Genomic DNA, 19,627 nt, shown 5'->3' with positions numbered 1-19,627 from the left:
GAACCTATTAGTTTCAGGTCACCTCGTAGCTCAGAAACCTGCATCAATTGCTCTAACTTGATAGGATACATGCAAAACAAATGGGCATAAACTAAAACAGGTAATCAATTATATAGTTGCCTAAACTCTTCTTTTGTTTCAACTATATTATCTGCACACTCGTCAACTTTACGGTCTGCACGGTCAATTCTGGATGATAAATGCTTCCTATTGGCCTGGGAAGGCGAAAAAAAAGGGCTAGAAAACTAGCTAGTTTCATAAGAACTCAACAGAGAAGAGAAAACTGCTAACTTTTCAATAGCCCAAGTCCAAATTATTAAACACCATAAATGCAATATAAATGAAAACGAACTTCAATTTTAAAAACTTACCGACACTGAGGAGTAAACATTTTCTAGTTGCTTAGCCACAGAACTACATGCATCATTTAAGCCTCGTCTAGTTCCAAACATCATATCAGATAATCTCCAACCCTAAGGCTGCGTTTGGTTGCAGGATAAAATAAACTAATGATTAGTATGTAAATGATAAAGAAAATGATTGTCGTAGATATGTAATATATGGTAGTATGTTTGGTAAGATTTTTAAGTGTAGGATAATTTTGAAATTTTTGATGAAAGGACAAAATTGCCCTTCCTCTTTTTTTTTCTTCTTCCACTCCGGCGGCGGCGGTCCGGCGAGGCGGCAGTGGTCCGGCGACGGATCCGGCAGCCGACGTGGCGGCGACAACGTCGGTCCGACGACGGCGGTAAGTCGACGGTCCGGCGAAAGTCCGGCGTATGTCCGGCGGCGGTCCAGCGAGGGCGGCGGCGGTCCGGCGACGGCGGTCCGGCAGCCGAGGTGGTTCAATAGCGATGAAGGAAGAAGGGTAAAATTGGAAAGAGAGTAGGGATAGAGGAGAGATTAATAATCCTACGGAGGAAGGAGGTATTATTTTATCACACGTAATACCACCTAATAACTCATAGGAAGGATTGGGCTGGTTAAATAAAAATCGTACCAAACGCAGGATTAGGTGTGATAAAATAATCTATCACACCTAATCCGCCCAACCAAACGCTGCGTAAAAGTTCACGGAAGTCCAAATAGTATCAAAACTAAAAAGGAAATGAGAATAAATCCAAAAACATATGAGAAACATGAAACACACAAGGATGTACTAATTTCACAATGTACAGTAACTGGATTATAATAAATGGCTGTCCCGTCCTCACAAACGACAAAAGGCTACTCGGCTACACGTACAACTTCGTGATGCTAAGCTCAATAGCTATAAAATGTGAACATCATGAGGAATCTCGAACAAGAATCCCTTCTCTCAAACTTTTCTCGACACATGAAAACATGCAGACTAGTTAGCTCAATAACAGGATCATGCCCATCACATTCGCTATTTCTACTTTATGCTGTCACTACCCAAAAGCCGGCAACCACCTGACAAAAGGAAGATCTCTAAGTTCAGAACAGTAACTTGCCAGCAATAGAAAAAATTTGTCCATACGCAGGACCAAGATACATCATGCTCATGCCAGTAAACAGCCAGGAGTGGGTCTTATGTGAGACCGTCTCACGGATCTTAATCTGTGAAACGGGTCAATCCTATCCATATTCACAATAAAAAGTAATACTCTTAGCATAAAAAGTAATTTTTTTTCATGGATAACCCAAATAAGAGATCCGTCTCACAAATAAGACCCGTAAGACCGTCTCACACAAGTTTTTGCCAATAGCCAGCAGATAACCATGGCTGAAAAAAGAGCACCGGAAGCATGATGTTATGAACCCAAACTACTTGGGCCCAAACAGCAATGGCCCACCAGGTAGTGAGAAGGAGAAGCCCAGAATCAGATTGGTTTATTCCAGAAGAGGGAAGGAGAAACACGTGAGTGAGGGAACAACGATTCGAGGGAGTCGGCTAGTTATAGGCATTCTTCTTTATTGCTTGTTGAGTCTGCCAGGATGAGAGTGAAGTTGTACAAAGCGTTAAAACTCTGGGTTTACATTGCAGTTGAGTATAATTTCCATTTCTTTCCTATTATTATTCTCTGAATATTTTTGGTATTGCTTCTAGTTCTTTTTGTGTGAGTCATAAAATATGCGCTCGCAAAGCTTTGTTCTTTGTCATTTCCCATCATTGCAACTAAAGATAGCACCATGTATTATATCGGGTATCAAGTTTTATGAAGCCTGTTCGATGATAATATTTCAACACTTGTGAGGAAAGTATTCATTATCTCCGAACCTTGTGATGAAGGACTCTATACAATAGCAGAAAGAAATTAATTGAGCCTAATACCAGAAAGACATATAACGGTATAAAGTCCATTTAAACGCAAAGGTGCGTCAATAAAGCATTGATGAAATGATATAGAAAAACAGGTGGACCAAATCATAAAAAACTGTGAATTACTTTCCACCATATTTAGCCATATCCAACCACCACAACAACAATAACGACTCCATATTTGCCAGATCCTGTAAACAGTAGGAAATGATGAAGCCCATCAGCAATTACATAATTAATAATTTCAAAGGAGAAAATAAACACAACGTAGAAAACATCCACAATGAATAAAATCCTTATTTGAATTAAATACTAATTAAGACATAATTCAAATTTGTTAATTAATTATTATTAAGGAAGTGATTAATTGAGGATCAGTTTGTTGGGATCCACCTAATTTAGAATGAATCACTCAATCTAATTCAATTTACCTTATCCCGAGAAATCCAACTAGACAAATTAAATCATGACACGTGACAGATAAGATTGAGTTCAGATCTTCTGAACTAGTCCAGATGCATCTATAAACAGAAGCTGATTTCATTTGTTTCCTAAACGGCTTTCCCTCAGATTCTCTCTCCCGAGTTCTAGCTACATACCTTAAGTTTTTCCAACTAGGAATCGGAACATATAGATCGAGACGCCATCAGCAGGATAACAACGGACACATATATAATCTTGAATCCTTAAATAGCGATTTAAGAATCATTAGGAAAAACTTTGAAGCATGTTTATAAATTCTGGATCCGACATGATAAAAATTTCAGTATGTTTGTATTGTATAGGTTCAGACCAGTAGACTTTCCATTAGATTGTTTTAGTGAAATACATGATGTTTTGACTGAGATATTCAAACGTAGCATACACACTTATTGCTGCATATTTATCTGTTGCATGATACTTGTTTTACTGCTTTGACATATTATGCATGACATATAATGTTGGGCTTGATATCTTTTGAGATATACTTCATTTGTTTGGACTGCTCATCCATGTTCTGTATTGTGGACTGTTGGATATTGAGAGCTACAATGTCCGACGGGACAAATGGGCTCTGATGACCCTGGACATTGTAGGTCCACGTCTTGATGATGAGTATTGGAGCCAAAATATTTCTATGGCAGATCAGAGACTACACACTCATGCACCTCTAGACTGAGCATGAGATTCTAGACTTGATCTTTAATATCCGAGCATATTGCATTTTCACATGCATCATATCATTTTGTATACTCGTACATTCTCGTATTGGGCGATTGTCGCTCACGTCCTTGTTTTCATCTTGGACTCCCCATTCCACGGGACGGGTCTTAGATTGGACAGTTCTGACGGCCAGTGCAGTGACTAGAGCAATTTGATTTTTGGCGATGATCCGGTGGAGGTTTTTATTTGGTTGCTCGTATTCTTGTTGTGCAGGATTATGAATTCTATATAGTTTTATTAACGTTTAAAACTGAGATTATTGTTCTGTTTTCATTTGAGTTATAAGATGATTAAGTTATGTGGTTTCCGTTGTTTAATTGTCATTATCAAGTTTAATTATGCATGTTTATTAGTCTGTTTAGTAGTGTCTCGGGTAAGAGTGCTACATTTAATAGTATTAGAGCATGCAAAGATTTTGGGACATTAATAATTCTGTTTCGAGGATCTAGAGGTTGATTTTTGTTTTATTTCAGAGTTCAATACTTCTTGTTTGGGCAGTCGGGATAATGAACCAGAAACAGAAGCGTGGGACATGACCGTTATGGCAACGACGATGCACGCCAGGAACATTGTTGTATAAATCGTGACAGAAGGCATCACCAGGACCATGATGAAATGAGACGTAGAAACCGTGTCAACATTTTGGATTTCATAAAAATTGGACCTCCGCCGTTGACATGTGATAGGAATGTTGATTCATTGGGAACATTTTCGTTAAATCTTCATCAATCATCACTTCCCGCCAGCTTTTCATCGAGCTAAGAAGATGGAACTGTTGACCGCTAAGTAAGGAGATTCGAGCATTGAAGATTACGGCCAGAAGCGTTTAATATGAAGACAAATAAAAAATTCGATACAAGATTTGAACAATGAAAATAGATGGTGAGTGTCTGATCAATTGTCGTATGCTCCTCACATCAGTAAGAATTCTACAGCAAATATTCGCATTTTATGAATGCAGTAAATTTTTTATCGAGATTCTGTCTGCAACGATCTGACTTCGTGTGAAGGATTAGTGAATCGTTCAAGCAGAGATCAGTATTACTAGGAGGAAGGCTATGCCAGCTAGCAAGAGTTCTAGTTCGTTGGAACCAAGGTGTCAGTATTACAAAAAGTTTGTATCTTCTTCTTACGGTTCTAGAGGAATGCACAGCTTTGGCAGGAAGAAGCATCAATGTGGCCATTGGGTAAGCAACCACTAGACGAAGTAATGTCAATGGGTGACAAATGATTGTTTCAATTGTGGTGGTTTTGGTCACATGAAGAGGGATTGTCTTAGCTTGGAAGATCAGAGTGGAGGCAGAAGCTCTATGGTAGGGTCTTACAGTGGAAAACATTCTGAGACCACTGTACAACATAAAGGTTTTCCTGCTCCAGGTTCCCGTCATAAAGGACATCCCAAGGATCTCAGCAACGCACACAAGTCCATGGGAAAATGTTTGGCCTAAACCAAAAGCAAGCTGAGGAAGAAAACAAGATAGTCATTGCAGGTAATTTCCTTTTATATGGTATTTCTGCATATGTATTAATTGACACTGGGGCATCAAATTCATTCACAGCATCAAGGTTTGTTAAGAATTATAAATTACTCTACCTGTCATTTGATGTTTTAATGTCATTTTCTACGACAAGAGGTTTTATCTAAACGACTAGTCGTAGACTGTTTGTTAGAGTTTGAATGAAAATATGTTTATGCCAATTTGATGATATTGGTCATGGAAGATTTCGATTGTATTATGGGAATCGACATATTGACCAAGTATAGAGCGACCGTAGATTGTTATCTACATATCGCTCAGTTTCATCCAGAAAGAGACGAGAATTGGTTCCTCTACGGTGAGGGAGCTCAACCTCCAATGCCAGTAGTGTCTACTTTAAAGGCACATTGGGCTTTAGCGAAAGGTAGTGATGTATACCTTATTTATGTTGTAGACGCATCGGAGGATGTAATCGATGTGAAGAACATCCAATTGTAAATGAATTTTCTGATGTTTTCTACGATGAAATATCTGTATTTCCTCATAAAAGGAAAGTGGAAGCTGAGGTAGAATTGGTATCAGAAACTGCACATATCTCAAGAGCACCTTATAGACTGGCACCGTCGGAGATGAAAGAGTCAAAGCCATAATTACAAGATCTTCTTGACAAATGGTATATTAGACTCTGTGTGTCTTCTTGGGAGTACCATAGTTGTTCGTTAAGAGGAATGATGGTCTATGCGAATTTGCATAGATTATCGGCAGTTGAATTGAGTAAAAGTCAAGAATAAATATCTGTTATCATGGATAGATGACTTGTTTGATCAACTGCAAGGGACTTCAGTATACTCAAATATCGATTTATGGTCTAAATATCATCAGCTTTGAGTTCATCAACGTGATATCCTTAATACTGCATTATGAGTTTTTATGATATCGTTTGATTTGAGGAATGCTCCAGCAGTGTTTACGGATTTGATGAGGCAAGTATTTCATGACTATCTTGACAAGTTGATCATTATATTTATTGACGATATACTGGTATACTCTCGTAGCCTTAAAAAGCATATACAACATTTAAGGATTGTTTTGCAAACATTGATGAATCACCAATTGTATGCTAAGTTGAGGAGATGCGAGTTTTGGCTCGACAGCGTTGTCTTCTTGGGACATGTCATATCCAAATATGGGATATCGGTGGATCCTAGCAATATTGAAGCAGTGTTGAGTTGGGCACGACTTGAATTAGATCAATAGATAAGAAGTTTTCTATGTTTGACAGGTTATTATTAGATATTCATCTTGGGATTTTCTCAGATTGTCAATCCACTGACACAGCTAACGTGTAAGAATGTGCAATTCGAGTGGAGACAGGATTGTGAAAATAGTTTCAATGAACCGCGCCAACATTTGACAACTGCACCAGTTTTAGCTTTGTCATCCGAATCGGTGGACACATTATTTAAATTGATGTATCACTTCAAGTACTAGGGTGTGTTTCAACCGAGAATGATCATGTGATTACATATGCATCCAGACAGTCAAAGAAGCACGAAGAGAATTATCCAGTTCATGATCTGGATTTGCAGCGATTGTGTTTGCATTGAAGATTTGACGACATTATCTCTACAGAGAGAGATTTGAGATTTTTACATATCACAATAGTTTGAAGTATATATTCACTCAAACAGAGTTAAATATGTGTCAAAGAAGATGGATGGATTTGTTAAAGGATTATGATTGCAAAATCAAGTACCATCTAGGATCAGCAAATACCACAGCGGACACTCTTAGTCGCAAGGTGAGATTATCTAACTGCACTTCAAACAAGTCTTATCTCAAGCGTAATCCAAGATTGTTGTTATCTGATATTTCACTTACGTAGTAAGAAATGAATGTAAGCATTGAGTAACGAATATTTTATCTGAATCGGTGTTTTACGTCAGAATCAGAGAAGCTCAGTTTTATGACCCTGAAAGCATTAAAATGTATAAGGATTTGAAAGTCGGGTTTTGGTGAAAAGGTATGAAGAGAAGTGTTTAACGTTTTATAGTCAAGTGTTTTTTTTTCAGCGAGTGAAAGCTGAACATCGACTACCAGGAGGATTACTTCAAAATCTTCTTATCCCTGAATGGAAGTGAGAGCATGTGACGATGGATTTTGTCACCCACTTGTCGTTGTCTTCCAAGAATTGTAATGCGATTTGGATAGTTTTGGATCGACTGAATAAGTTAGCACATTTCATTCCGTATAGTCAGGAATATAGTTTTGATCGCATGACAAGACTATACATCCAAGAGATTCCTAAATATCATGATATGCCTTGTTAAGTGTTTAATCCTCCCTGCTAAAATCATATCATGTTCAAAAGTCATGAGTAAATCAGTGTCCAATTCCTCAGGTAATTTGATCTCAGCATCGGTGTTACCCACTGCTTGTTTCAAGCATGAAACATGACAAACTGGATGTAACCTAGAACCCTCGGGTAACTGCAACCTATTGGCAACTGTCCCGATTTTTTTCGATCTTAAAAGGCCCATAGAACCTCCTAGCTGATATCTGAACAACTCTGGTGCAAACTGAGTTCTGTCGATGTGGTCGCAACTTCAAATGTACCATGTCCCCTTTCTGAAAATGAACCTCCCTCCGCTTTTTGTTAGCATGCTTTGTCATGTGTTGTTGAGCCCTTTCAAGATTAAATTTTAGCTGCCTTAAGATCTCATCCTTATCCCACAATGCCTACGATACCACTGCTACCACTGTCTCTCCAGGAAGAAATCGAATCATGCTCGGTGGTTTGCGTTCATCTACCACTTCGAACGGAATCATCCCCACCGATGTTTGATAGTTAGCATTGTACCAATACTTTTTGGGTTGCTCCGAACAGAAGCAACGTAAATATATCTCAACGCACTTATTCAAAGCCTCACTCTGTCTATCGATTATCGGGTGATACGATGTACTCATTTTAAGTTGAGTCCCTTGGATCCTGAAAAGTTCTGACACAAAGACTCATAAACAGAGCATCCTTGTCACTTACAATCGTCTTTGGATCCTCATGTAATTTCACCACATTTTTTAAAAACACCTCAGCCACTGTACTTGCTTTGTAGGGATGTTTCAAACGAAGAAAGTGTCCATACTTGGAGAACATGTCAACCACAACTAATATAACATTATACCTTTTTGATTTGGAAGTCCGGTAAAAAAATCCATGGCTAAATCCTCCCAAATCACCTCCACAAGAGCCAACGGCTGTAGAAACCATGCAGGCTTGGTGGCTTCATACTTCTGTTGCTGACAGCTTATACATTGAGCCACAAACTTACTTACATCTTTCTTCATTCCCTTCCAATAAAAATTGCTCGACACCTTTTTATACGTTTTTAATGCTCCATAATGACCCCCAAATGGGGTGTTATGAAACTCATTTAACAACTTGGAGACCCACTGCGAAGATCGCAGAACCACCAATCTGCCTTTGTGCAACAAACAATCATTCACTAAGGTATATTGTGTGATGCCCCCATCCTCCTCTCGAAGCTTATCAATAATTTTTCTCATCTCTTGATCTTCCCATACTGCCTTTTTAATCTCATTTATCTCAACCTATTTTTCTTTTGTTGAAAAACAACCAAGTCACCTATGCCCTCTCTTCGTGACAAAGCATATGCTGCCCCCATTATCCGATCCTACCTTATTCTTGATTTCAAACTCATAGCCTAGTAGTTTGGCCAACCATTATTGTTTGTCCGGAGTGGTAATTCATTGCTGCAGGAAGCTTCTTAATAGTTTATGGTTCGTGATCACCGTAAAGTTTCGTCCCAAAAGATAATGGCACCAATGTTCAACAGCTGACACCAAAGCCATTAACTCTCTTTCATATGTTGATTTTGTTAATGCTCTATTGGCCAACGCCTTGCTATAGTAGGCGATGGGCCTGCCCTCTTGGACTAACACTGCTCCTAGACCCACTCCTAATGCATCACACTCCACCCCAAACTCCTGACTAAAATTGAGCATTCTCAGAACGGGAGCAGTACTAAGAGCCTTCTTAAGCTTAACAAACGCCTTTTCCGCCATGTCATTCCAAGAGAAATTGTTTTTCTTCAGCTGGTCTGTCAGCGGTCTTGCAATCTTCCCATAGTCTCAAATGAACTTCCTATAGTAACCAGTCAATCCAAGGAATCCCCTCAAGGACTTTGTGTTTTTCGGCCTCGGCCAAAGACTAACACTTACTATCTTGTCAGGATCCACCATCACCCCAAATATCCAACTTGACTCATCCCAAATTGACACTTCTTTTTATTCAAAACTAGACTGTTATGCAGCAGCATATCGAGAATCGTTCTCACATGCATCAAGTGTTCCTCCCATCCTTTACTATAAATCAATATGTCATCGAACAATACAAGAACAAATTTCCTCAGATAAAGCTGAAATACCTCGTTCATCGTGGCTTGGAATGTTGCTGGGGTGTTTTTTAAGTCAAAGGGCATTACCACAAATTCATAATGCCCATCGTGCATTCAAAAAACTTTTTGGAATGTCCTTGTGTTGAACCCGAATCTGATGATACCCCGACTTGAGATCCAACTTCGAAAAGTACTTAGCACCATGCAATTCATCAAACGATTCCTCAACCACTGGAATGCGATGCTTGTCTGAGATGGTAATTTCGTTTAGGGCCGTTTAATCAATACAAAATCGCTAGCTGGCATCTTTTTTTTAACCAAAATAACAAGGCTAGAGTACGGGCTGCCACTGGGTTGTACGACACCATATTTGAGCATGTCTCGCACCATACGTTCTATCTCATCTTTTTAATGGTGGGCTTAGTGATATGGCCGCACCGACACCGACCCACATCCCTCCTTGATGTTAATAACATGATCTTGTAAACGATGAGGGGGCAATTCGGTAGGTTCTCAAAATACTCCTCCATATTTAGTGAGGTAACTGTCAATTACCCCATTTAAATTTCCTTGCTCTACCTCCAGTTTGCTCATCCCACTGTCATTCCACTTTACTAGTACCGCCCCCACAGACTTCCACCTCCCGTACTTTAGCAATTGACTTGAGAGATACCACGGATCTACTGAGCATCGGATCCCTCCGTAGAACCACAATCTGCTCTTTCCATGTAAATCTCATCTTCATATTGGCCCAATTCAGCATGACGTCGTCTAATGTTCGGAGCCAGTCGACTCCTAAAATGAGATCAAGTTCACCAAATTCAAACAAATATCCTTCGATTTGTATCTGGCAAAGACCCAAATCGACTACCACTTATTTACACAACCCTTGACACGCTACGCAGCACCCCATTGCCTAAACACACACCAAATCGCACCTCATCATCCACCTTAATTCCCAAATCAGCGATCTAGCTTCTCGAGATGAAGTTGTGGCTCGCACCACTATCAATCATTGCCATCACTTCTCGTCCTGCCACCTTCGCCTTCATTTTCGACATCTGCGGATGATTAATTCCGCTGACATAATACATTGGTAGCTCCAATGTATTGTACTCAATAACATGGGCTTTTTCTACCACACTTCAACCTCACTCTCCTGATGGCTAATTTCCTCCTCAGTTGTCCCCTGCTCTATCTCGCTTTCTTCCCTATCCTCCTCGGCCAGAATGGTCACCTTTAAACTCTTATTCACGCATCGATGTAGTGGGTGGTAAGGCTCCCCACATTTAAAGCACATCACATTTATTCCAGAGCAATGGCAACACCGAAGTACCGCAGAGGCGACATGAGACTTAGTAAGCAGTATGCGCTCAGAGTATCCGCATTTGTTTTGAGTTGTATCGTTGTAATCCTGAGTTGTATTTGTATTTCAGTTCTGATTTCGAGTACGAAATCTTTGCAAGAAGGAGATGGTGTAAAAACTCAAATCCTTATTTGAATGAAGTACTAATTAAGACATGATTAAAATTTGTTAATTAAGCATTAGTAAGGAAGTGATTAATCAAGGATCACCATGTTGGGATCCACCGAATTTAGAATATATAACTCAATCTACTTCAGATTTCCTTATCCTGATAAATCCAACTAGACGAATGAGATTATGACACGTTACTGATAAGATTGAGTTCAGATCTTCTGAACTAGTCCGGATACAGCTTATAAATAGAAACTTATTTCATTTGTTTCCTACAGCCCTTTTCCTCAGTTTCTCTCTCGAGTTATAGATGTATACCTTAAGTTTTTAGCCAGTTTATATGCAGTTTAGTATCGAGAAGCTTTGAAGCTAGTGTCGACTTGAGGATGGGTCGTGAATCAGGACACGTAGATCGAGATGCCATCAGCAGGATAACGATGGAGGCAAGTATAATCTTGAAGGCCTTAAATAATGATTTAAGAATCATTTGGAAAAAACAGTTTATACAAAAGCAGTCTGAAACTTGTAGTGGGAACGCCACATATCAGAATGCTACAGTGTACTGGTGTCAGAAAAATGATGACGTGTCTAGACAAGAAAAATCAACGGATATAATTATTTGAACGCATTCAATGTTACCATTGGGAAGCAAAGCCTATAAATAGTCGAGAAGATCAGCTGTGAAGAAGTTACCAAATATCAGTTACAAAAGCTCACACTTTATCAGATACATTCATAGCTTTTAGGCTATATTTTGAGCAATAGCACAAGCACTCATTGTTATCATTTTCGATCTTTTTAGATCAGTTGTGCTTAAGAAAACATATCAACTGCGTACTGATAAAAATTGTAAAGATACTAAGAGTTTTAGTTTGGCAGTGTTTAAGACTAAACGGAAGTGGGTTATCACAAATACTGTAATTAATCAAAGTCTTTTAGTGAATATCATATCCTTGAGATAGAAGGGGTGACGTAGGAGAATTTGAAGTCTCCGAACATCTATAAAACTTTGTGTTCTTTATTTTCAAGTATTCAATCTGTCTTTCAGTTTGTTTCCACACTTTAAAGTTAACTAATCGACATTGACAACAAGATTATTGAATTCAGTTTATCACTAAACTGATTCACTCTTCCGAAAAGACTCGAAAATCATAAAATGTTTATTCAACCCTCTTTCTAAACATTTTCACTCACCCAACCAATCCTAACACTTGTTTTACTGCTCTGACATATTATGCATGACATATCACGTTGGACATGATATCTTTTGAGATATACCTTGTTTGTTTGGGCTGCTCAACCATGTTCTGTATTGTGGACTGTTGGATATTGAGAGTTACAGTGTCTGATGGGAAACGCAGGATCTGATGACCCAGAATATTGTAGGTTCACGTCTTGATGATGAGTACGAGAGCCAAAACAATCCTATGGTATATAAGAGACTACACATTCATGAGTCTCTAGACTGAGCATGAGATTCTAGACTTGATCCTTGATATCCATTTTCGAATGCATCATATCGGTTTGTATACTCGTACATTCTCGTATTGGACGATTGTCGTTCACGTCCTTGTTTTCATCTTGGACGCCCCATTTCAAAACCTCAATTATGACATCCCTTCTTTGCCACTTCACACCTCGGAACGCACGTTCTTATTGAGATAAACACTCTTTCACATATTCTTAACCCGAAATAGACGGGGAGAGAAAATGTTTTTTTTAGGGTACTCTTGGGAACATATCCAGTGTAGACGGGGTGGGGCCTGTAACTCAGAGATTTAAAGGGAGATGTCTTAGTTTGGACGGTTCGGATGACCAGGTCAGTGGCCAGAGAAGCTGAGTTTTCTGTGGTGATCCAGTTGAGTTTTTTATTTAGTTTCTCGTATTCTCATGTAGGATTATAGATTCGTTTTGTTGTATTAACGTTTAAAACTGATATTATTGTTATGTTTTCGTTTGGATTGTAAGATGATTAAGTTATTTGGTTTTCGTTGTTTAACTACTGTTATGAAGTTTAATTATGAATTTTATTAGTCTGTTTAGTAGTGGTTCGGGTAAGGACATTACAATTATCAAAAATAATTTATGGAGAATGGAGAAGCCAACGATTTTTCTATTGCTTGCGGCTCTATATATCACTACAATATAAAAAAACCACAAAAGTGGACTGCATTCAATTAATAATTAAAATAACTCTAGATCTAAATAGAAAATGATATGTTAGAGAGAGGGAGATGGAGAAAGACATATTAATGTTTTTGTAGACATTATTTGTTAAATAATTAATATCGTGCTTGAATAAAAGGATTTGAAGCCATGGACTTCAAATCCATGGATTTTAAAACCATTTGATTACTTGGATTAATTTAAAATAAAAGTGAAATATCCATGGATTATAAAACCATTTGATTACTTGGATTAATTTAAAACAAAAGTGTAATATTGATATCACATAAGAGCAAAGTTGGAAGAAAAATTTGGTGTCCATTTTTGTCTCTATTAGGCCCAACCTATATATATAGTATAAATGATTTTGAAATACACCCAACATGAGTATCGTTTCAAATCCATCATTCAAATCACTCTTCGAATCAAATTCATCATTCAAATCATATCCTCACCAAAGCACGAGCAAAATGAATACATCACTTTAGAAGCTCAACTCTGTTTTCATGAAAGACCGAGTATCATGAGCCACCGACTGACTCTACGGACCAACATGCTACAATTACCTGGGACATTGCATGTCTAAGATCTCGAGTGTGAGAGACACCAACTGGTTCAAGGGACTAGCATGCTTGCTACACACTCAGACGCCCAGACACTGATCGCGCTTGAGTTTTCAGTTTGATCTTTGATTACCGGTTCATAATTCATGCATGTACAATTGCAAATATAGGTTTGTATACACATACATTACGTGTTGGATGATTAGGTCGCTCAAGTCTTTGATTTTTATCTTGGACACCCTATTTTCACGAGACATGTCTCATGTTGGATCGGGAGTTGACTAGTGGAGACCGTGCTTTCAGAGGAGGTTTATCTGTTTGCTAGGACATTATGATTTATGTTATTTATTTATTGGTTTCTATTTTGATGATAAATATATTTGATTTAATTAAGTTTTATGATTATGTCTTAGTTTTGTATGATGTACTAATCTCATAAAAGTTGGCCCAACGCATTAATAAAAACACTAGTCTCCGGAAAAATATATACTCCGCACTCCTACTTCCTGTAGGTCTTCTTCCTCTTTGTCAGTAGCATATTCCGATTGTTTTGTTGAGGATCCTTCCTAAACAATATCTCTGAGCATGGATCCGGATGAAGTGGCTCGCTTGGTGACAGAATTGAAGCTCTCGAACTCTATTGATCGTGCGGCAACCCTAACACTAGATGAGTCGGATCTAGAAATCAGTGGTCAAAATTTGGATCGATGCTTGGTGGCCAAGGTACTCTCCCCTAAGATGATTAACTGTGAAGCTTTTAAAAAACAAATGCCAAGAATTCTTCAGGCTGTGAAACCAATTGAGATCGGATCGATGGGAGATAATATTTTCATCATGGACTTCACATCTCCCATAGATCGATGTCGGGCCCTTCAGACTGTTGGAATTTTTTTCGTGATATGGTTATCTTCTCAGCACACCAAGGTCTGCAAAACCATCGAAATATGAAGTTCGATGAAATATCGATTTGGGTTCAATGCTATAATTTACCACTCATCTTCATGCACAAGGATATTCTTCTGAAATTGGGAAGTCAAATCGGGGTGGTTGAGGAAATCGATACTCGTGAGAATGGTTTAGTTATGGGCAAATTTGCAAGGATCAAGGTACGTATTAACGTATCTAAACCTCTCAAGAAATATATTACGGTCAACATCAATAATGAAGCAGAGGAAACTGTTGTCATTCTAGCGTATGAACGTCTTCTTGATTTTTGCTACAATTGTGGATGTATTGGACATTCATTTCGGGATTGTGCATCTTCACCAGCGGTGATGGGTAAACTACCGTATGGTACTTGGCTTAGGGCAAGTAGCCCGCGTGGTGGCGACAAAAATCGTAAATCTTCCCCGAGTAAATTTGCTCAACATAGTGAAGACACTCGAAGTAATGAATCGGATTCCCAGTCAGAGTTCGTTGGAAGCACTGCTCTAGTTGCTATGAATAAAGGAAAATCTATCATGGTCCCTCCCAGTCTTGATACAAGTATTACGGTAAAACAAGCTTCTTCTACCCCAGAGTGTTTTGGCATACATGCAGGGGGTGTAACACGGGATCCACCTATGGTCAAGCCCTCTGCCCTTATTATCAATGATGGTGCCATTTGCAACATCAATGCACCGGCTGATCCTCCTTTCACGGTTCCATTGGGGAGTGATGAAACCTTGATGAATTCTGGGTCGAAAAAATGGAAACGTCGTGCTCGTGAACATGGAGCACACACTGGTCATTTGAACAGCGACGTACCTGACTCTGATAAGGATATTTCTGGTAAATCTCCACACTCCAGCAAGAAACGTAATGCTGATATTTCCTCGGATCCACTTGATCTCTCTGTAGCGGCGGTGGTTGCTAAGCAACCCCGTCGACACCAATGAGTTGTATTTCTTGGAATGCTCGGGGGCTTGGGAACCAACGAGCATTCCGCGAACTTAAGTGACTTGTCGCGGAAAAGAGCCCAACACTCGTTTTCATTTGTGAGACTAAAATGTTGGGTTACAAATGCAAAAGGTGGAAGGATGTTTTGGGATTCAACGCCTCTTTTAGTGTAGATTGCAAAGGCTGAAGTGGAGGGCTCATGTTTTTGTGGAAGCCTCATTTTAATGTTAACATTCACTCTTACTCCCTAGGCCATATTGACTGCTCTATACAACATGATGAGAAGCTTTGGAGGTTTACTGGTTTTTACGGGAACCCTGAAACTAGCCGCATGCATTTTTCTTGGGATTTGCTTCGTCGCTTAAACTGCATGAGAGAGTTTAGCCGTCTTCCGTGGTTGGTTGGGGGTGATTTTAATGAGATATGTTTTGATCGTGAGAAATCTGGGGGCAATCCTCGGCCCCTCTCTCAGACTCGAGAATTTTGGAATGTTCTCGATGACTGCTCTCTTCAGGATCTTCATGGAGTAGGTGAGTTTTTTACATGGGTTAATCGTCGCTCTACGGATGATCTTATTTTTGCGCGCCTTGACCGATATGTGGCCACGTTTGAATGGAGGCTTCTCTACCCGACCTCTCTTGCTTCCTCGTTGGAATTTTTTCATTCTGATCATAGGCCTATTCTCATTGATCTCAGGGGATCTCAGAAACAACCCACTCGTAAGCCTAACTTGTTCCGGTTCGAACCTCACTGGCTTACAGAAACGGACTGTCAAGATGTCGTGGAACAGGGCTGGTGCAAGTCTGATATCTCTATCTCATTACCCGTCCGTCTCTTGAGATGCAAGGAATCGTTACGGGTGTGGGCAGGCGAGCATTTCAAGAATCTCCCTCGGCAGCTCAGACTAAAGCGTCATCAGCTAAATGCTCTGAAATCGCATAGCAACTAGCATAAATCAACTCACCAGATTCGTGTTCTTGAGGATGAGGTCGAGCATCTCGCATATAAAGAAGAAATATATTGGAGACAGAGAAGTCGAGTTAATTGTCTATCACATGGAGATCGCAATTCCAAGTTCTTTCATGCCCGAGCCTCGAACCGACGCGCAACAAACCTCATCAAGGGCTTGGTTTCATCACATGGTGACTGGTGCACTGAGCAACGTGGTATGGCTGAAATTATTGATCAATATTTCCGGAATCTATTTTCTACAAATAATTCCTCAGCAGATGCAAGGAGGCTTGTCCTAGATCGCGTGTTGCCAAAAATTGATGACCAGCCTAATGCGACTTTGTGTGGGCCTTTCTCAGCTCTTGAAGTCCAGAAGGCACTTTTTGACATGCACCCAGACAAAGCCCCGGGCCCAGATGGGATGTCGGTCTTCTTCTTTCAGAAATTTTGGGCGAAGGCGAGGTAACGGCAGCTGTCCTTAGTATTCTAAACGATGGGGGTTGCATTGAGGAATGGAATGCTACTACTGTTACACTTATTCCGAAAATTAAAAACCCTATGACTTTGAAAGATTTCAGGCCTATCAGTCTTTGTAATGTCTGCTATAAAATCATTGCCAGAGCACTGACGAACAGACTCAATCCTATTCTTCAACACACCGTGAATGAGTTCCAAAGTGCGTTTATACCAGGACGACTCATCTCTGATAACATTATTCTGAGTTTCGAGACTTTGCATTGGATTAAAAATCGAAAAAAAGGGCAGAAAGGTTATGCAGCGTTAAAGCTTGACATGAGTAAAGCTTATGATCGAGTTGAATGGTGCTTTCTTGAAGAAATGATGATTCGACTGAGATTTGCTCCGGCTTGGGTTGAGAAGATTATGCGGTGTGTGACCTCTGTTAGATATTCTTTTTCCTTAAATGGAGAGCTGGTTGGGAATATTTCTCCTAGTAGAGGGTTGAGACAAGGAGATCCATTATTTCCTTACCTTTTTGTCTTGTGTGCTCATGGCCTATCCTCGGCTCTCATATCTCTAGAAAACCGTTGGCTCTTATCTGGGGTGCGGATTGCTCCATCTTGCCCGTCTATCTCCCATTTATTTTTTGCTGATGACAGTCTTCTGTTCCTCAGGGCGACATTGGAGGACTGCATGGTGGTTCGTAATTGTCTTGAGTTATATGAAAGAGCCTCAGGTCAACTTATCAATTTTGAGAAATCCTCATTGTCATTCAGTCCTAACACTACTGAACAGGTATGTGATCAAATAAAATCTGCTCTGGCTATTCCAGTAGTTCAGGGACATGATGTGTATTTAGGCCTTCCTATCGCCTCATGTAGAAGCAAAAAGATACAATTTCGTTACTTGGTTGAAAGGATTGTGCAGAGAATACACGATGGGGAAATAAATTCTTTTCTGTTGGAGGCAAGGAAACCCTGATTAAATCTGTTCTTCAGGCCATTCTCACATATGCTATGTCATGTTTTCGAATCCCGAAATCTATTTGCGAGGAGATTGAGCGAGAATGTGCTAACTTCTGGTGGGGTAAGGAGGAAGGAAAGAGGCGCCTTCACTGGAAAAAATGGAGTGATCTTTGCAAGCCGAAATGCCAGGGCGGGTTGGGCTTTCGACATCTTGAGACATTCAATAGAGCGTTGATGGCTAAGCAGGTTTGGCGCATTATTACTAAGCCAGGTTCTTTGGTTGCACGAGTCCTGAAAGCAAGGTATTTTCGTCATCAAGATATTATGAATGCCTCCCTTGGAAGTAATCCTTCTTACATTTGGAGATCGATATTATGGAGTAGACCACTTCTGCAAAAAGGGTTGTGTTGGAAAGTGGGAGATGGCTCGAAAATTCCTACTTTTGGAGAGCGCTGGATCCCAGGGACACGAGATTGTGTGCCACCTCCTCTTGAGTCGGAACATTTTGCTACAGTTAGTACCCTCCTCGATAGGGAGTCTTGGATGAACCTCTAATCCACAATCTCTTCCCTCCCCATCTTGTTAAGGACATTTTGGCTATCCCTCTCTCCCAATCTCAAAAAGAGGACTTCCGGTTTTGGGCATACGATCCAAAGGGTAAATATTCAGTCCGTGACGGTTATAAAGCGGAGATTGGCTTCTTTGATTCTCCTCCCTCGAGCTCGGGTAATCACTCCATTGAATGGTGGCACTTTATTTGGTCTCTTAGTATTCCTCCGAAGGTTCGTATTTTTTGGTGGCGGGCTATGCATAACATTATCCCGACGGAGCAGAATTTAAGGGCACATCATGTCCCGGTTCTTGGAGAATGTCCATTATGTCGCCATCATTGTGATTCTACTGTCCATGCTCTTTTCACTTGCCCGGTTATTAAGCGTTGCTGGAAAGGAACGTATTATTGGCAGATTCTAAAGTTATCATGTCATCTGGATGTGATAGATATTTCCCTTTGGATGAAAGAAAAGCTGAGTATTCATGAATTTGAGGCATTTGTGATGCGTGCTTGGGCGATTTGGAGTGAGAGACTTCGTATCACTCACATCCACGGAGATTGTCATTCTGCTATCAATATAGAGTGGTGTGACAGTCTTCTTCACGACTTCCAGGAATCTCGTCTAGCTTTGAGGATTTCTCCTGCCCGGACCCCATTGTGTGCTCCGATAGCCTGGATGGCCCCGCCTATGCACTCTCTCCGGATGGACGTTGACGCATGTTATAATGAGCACACGCATAGATATTCAGTTGGCGATGTAATCCGTAATCATGAAGGTCAACCGGTACTAGTTTTTGGAAACAAAATCGAGAAGCCCTCATCTGTCTTGTATGTTGAGCTTCTCGCTATATTAAAAGTGCTCTACATGTCCAGAACACATAATCTCCGGCTTCATCATATCTCATCAGACTCTCTTCTCGCCGTGCAAGCAGTCTTGTGGGAAGAAGAGAATCTCAGTTATGCCGGGGCCCTAGCATTAGATATCAGACGACTTCTGGCTATTCATGGAAGTCCCACTCTTAGTCATGCTCGACATTCTGCGAATTGTGTTGCTCACGTCATTGCATCTTTTGCTTCTTCGTCTCATTTCCCTTTTGTTTAGGAGTGTGGTTCTTTTCCTTTTGGGTTGATTGATCTTGTAATAAAAGACATTTTCCGTTCTCAATAAATTACAAGATTTTCATTAAAAAAAAAAAACACTAGTCTCCGTGGAGATAATGGAGTCTAACCCCAAA

General features: G+C 40.0%; 2 protein-coding genes across 2 annotated transcripts; both read left to right on the top strand.

Annotated features, from left to right (window-relative positions):
- Positions 1 to 15,478: 15,478 nt before the first annotated feature.
- Positions 15,479 to 16,413, top strand: LOC140980746 (uncharacterized). Its single transcript, XM_073446791.1, has 2 exons — positions 15,479 to 15,596; positions 15,716 to 16,413. Exons 1-2 carry the CDS (start codon positions 15,479 to 15,481, stop codon positions 16,411 to 16,413), a joined length of 816 nt encoding a protein of 271 aa, XP_073302892.1.
- A 219-nt stretch (positions 16,414 to 16,632) lies between these two features.
- On the top strand, positions 16,633 to 19,494 carry LOC140980745 (uncharacterized). The gene is made up of 4 exons (XM_073446790.1): positions 16,633 to 16,877; positions 17,036 to 17,669; positions 17,792 to 18,085; positions 18,373 to 19,494. The coding sequence occupies exons 1-4, from the start codon at positions 16,633 to 16,635 to the stop codon at positions 19,492 to 19,494; spliced, it is 2,295 nt and encodes a 764-aa protein (XP_073302891.1).
- The last annotated feature ends 133 nt before the right edge of the window (positions 19,495 to 19,627 follow it).

The sequence above is a fragment of the Primulina huaijiensis genome, chromosome 7 (assembly GCF_012295235.1).
Source record: "Primulina huaijiensis isolate GDHJ02 chromosome 7, ASM1229523v2, whole genome shotgun sequence".
Lineage (NCBI taxonomy): Eukaryota > Viridiplantae > Streptophyta > Magnoliopsida > Lamiales > Gesneriaceae > Primulina > Primulina huaijiensis.
The sequence above is the reverse complement of the archived record's forward strand: the minus strand, read 5'-3'. Positions and strand labels throughout refer to the sequence as shown.

Coding starts and splice junctions, on each gene's coding strand:
- LOC140980746 (XM_073446791.1), top strand. CDS start 15,479: ATGCTCGGGGGCTTGGGAACCAACGAGCATTCCGCGAACTTAAGTGAC. Junction 15,597..15,715: donor TTGGGTTACAAATGCAAAAG/GTGGAAGGATGT, acceptor CTTACTCCCTAG/GCCATATTGACTGCTCTATA.
- LOC140980745 (XM_073446790.1), top strand. CDS start 16,633: ATGGCTGAAATTATTGATCAATATTTCCGGAATCTATTTTCTACAAAT. Junction 16,878..17,035: donor AAATTTTGGGCGAAGGCGAG/GTAACGGCAGCT, acceptor AATCATTGCCAG/AGCACTGACGAACAGACTCA. Junction 17,670..17,791: donor GTCCTAACACTACTGAACAG/GTATGTGATCAA, acceptor CTTGGTTGAAAG/GATTGTGCAGAGAATACACG.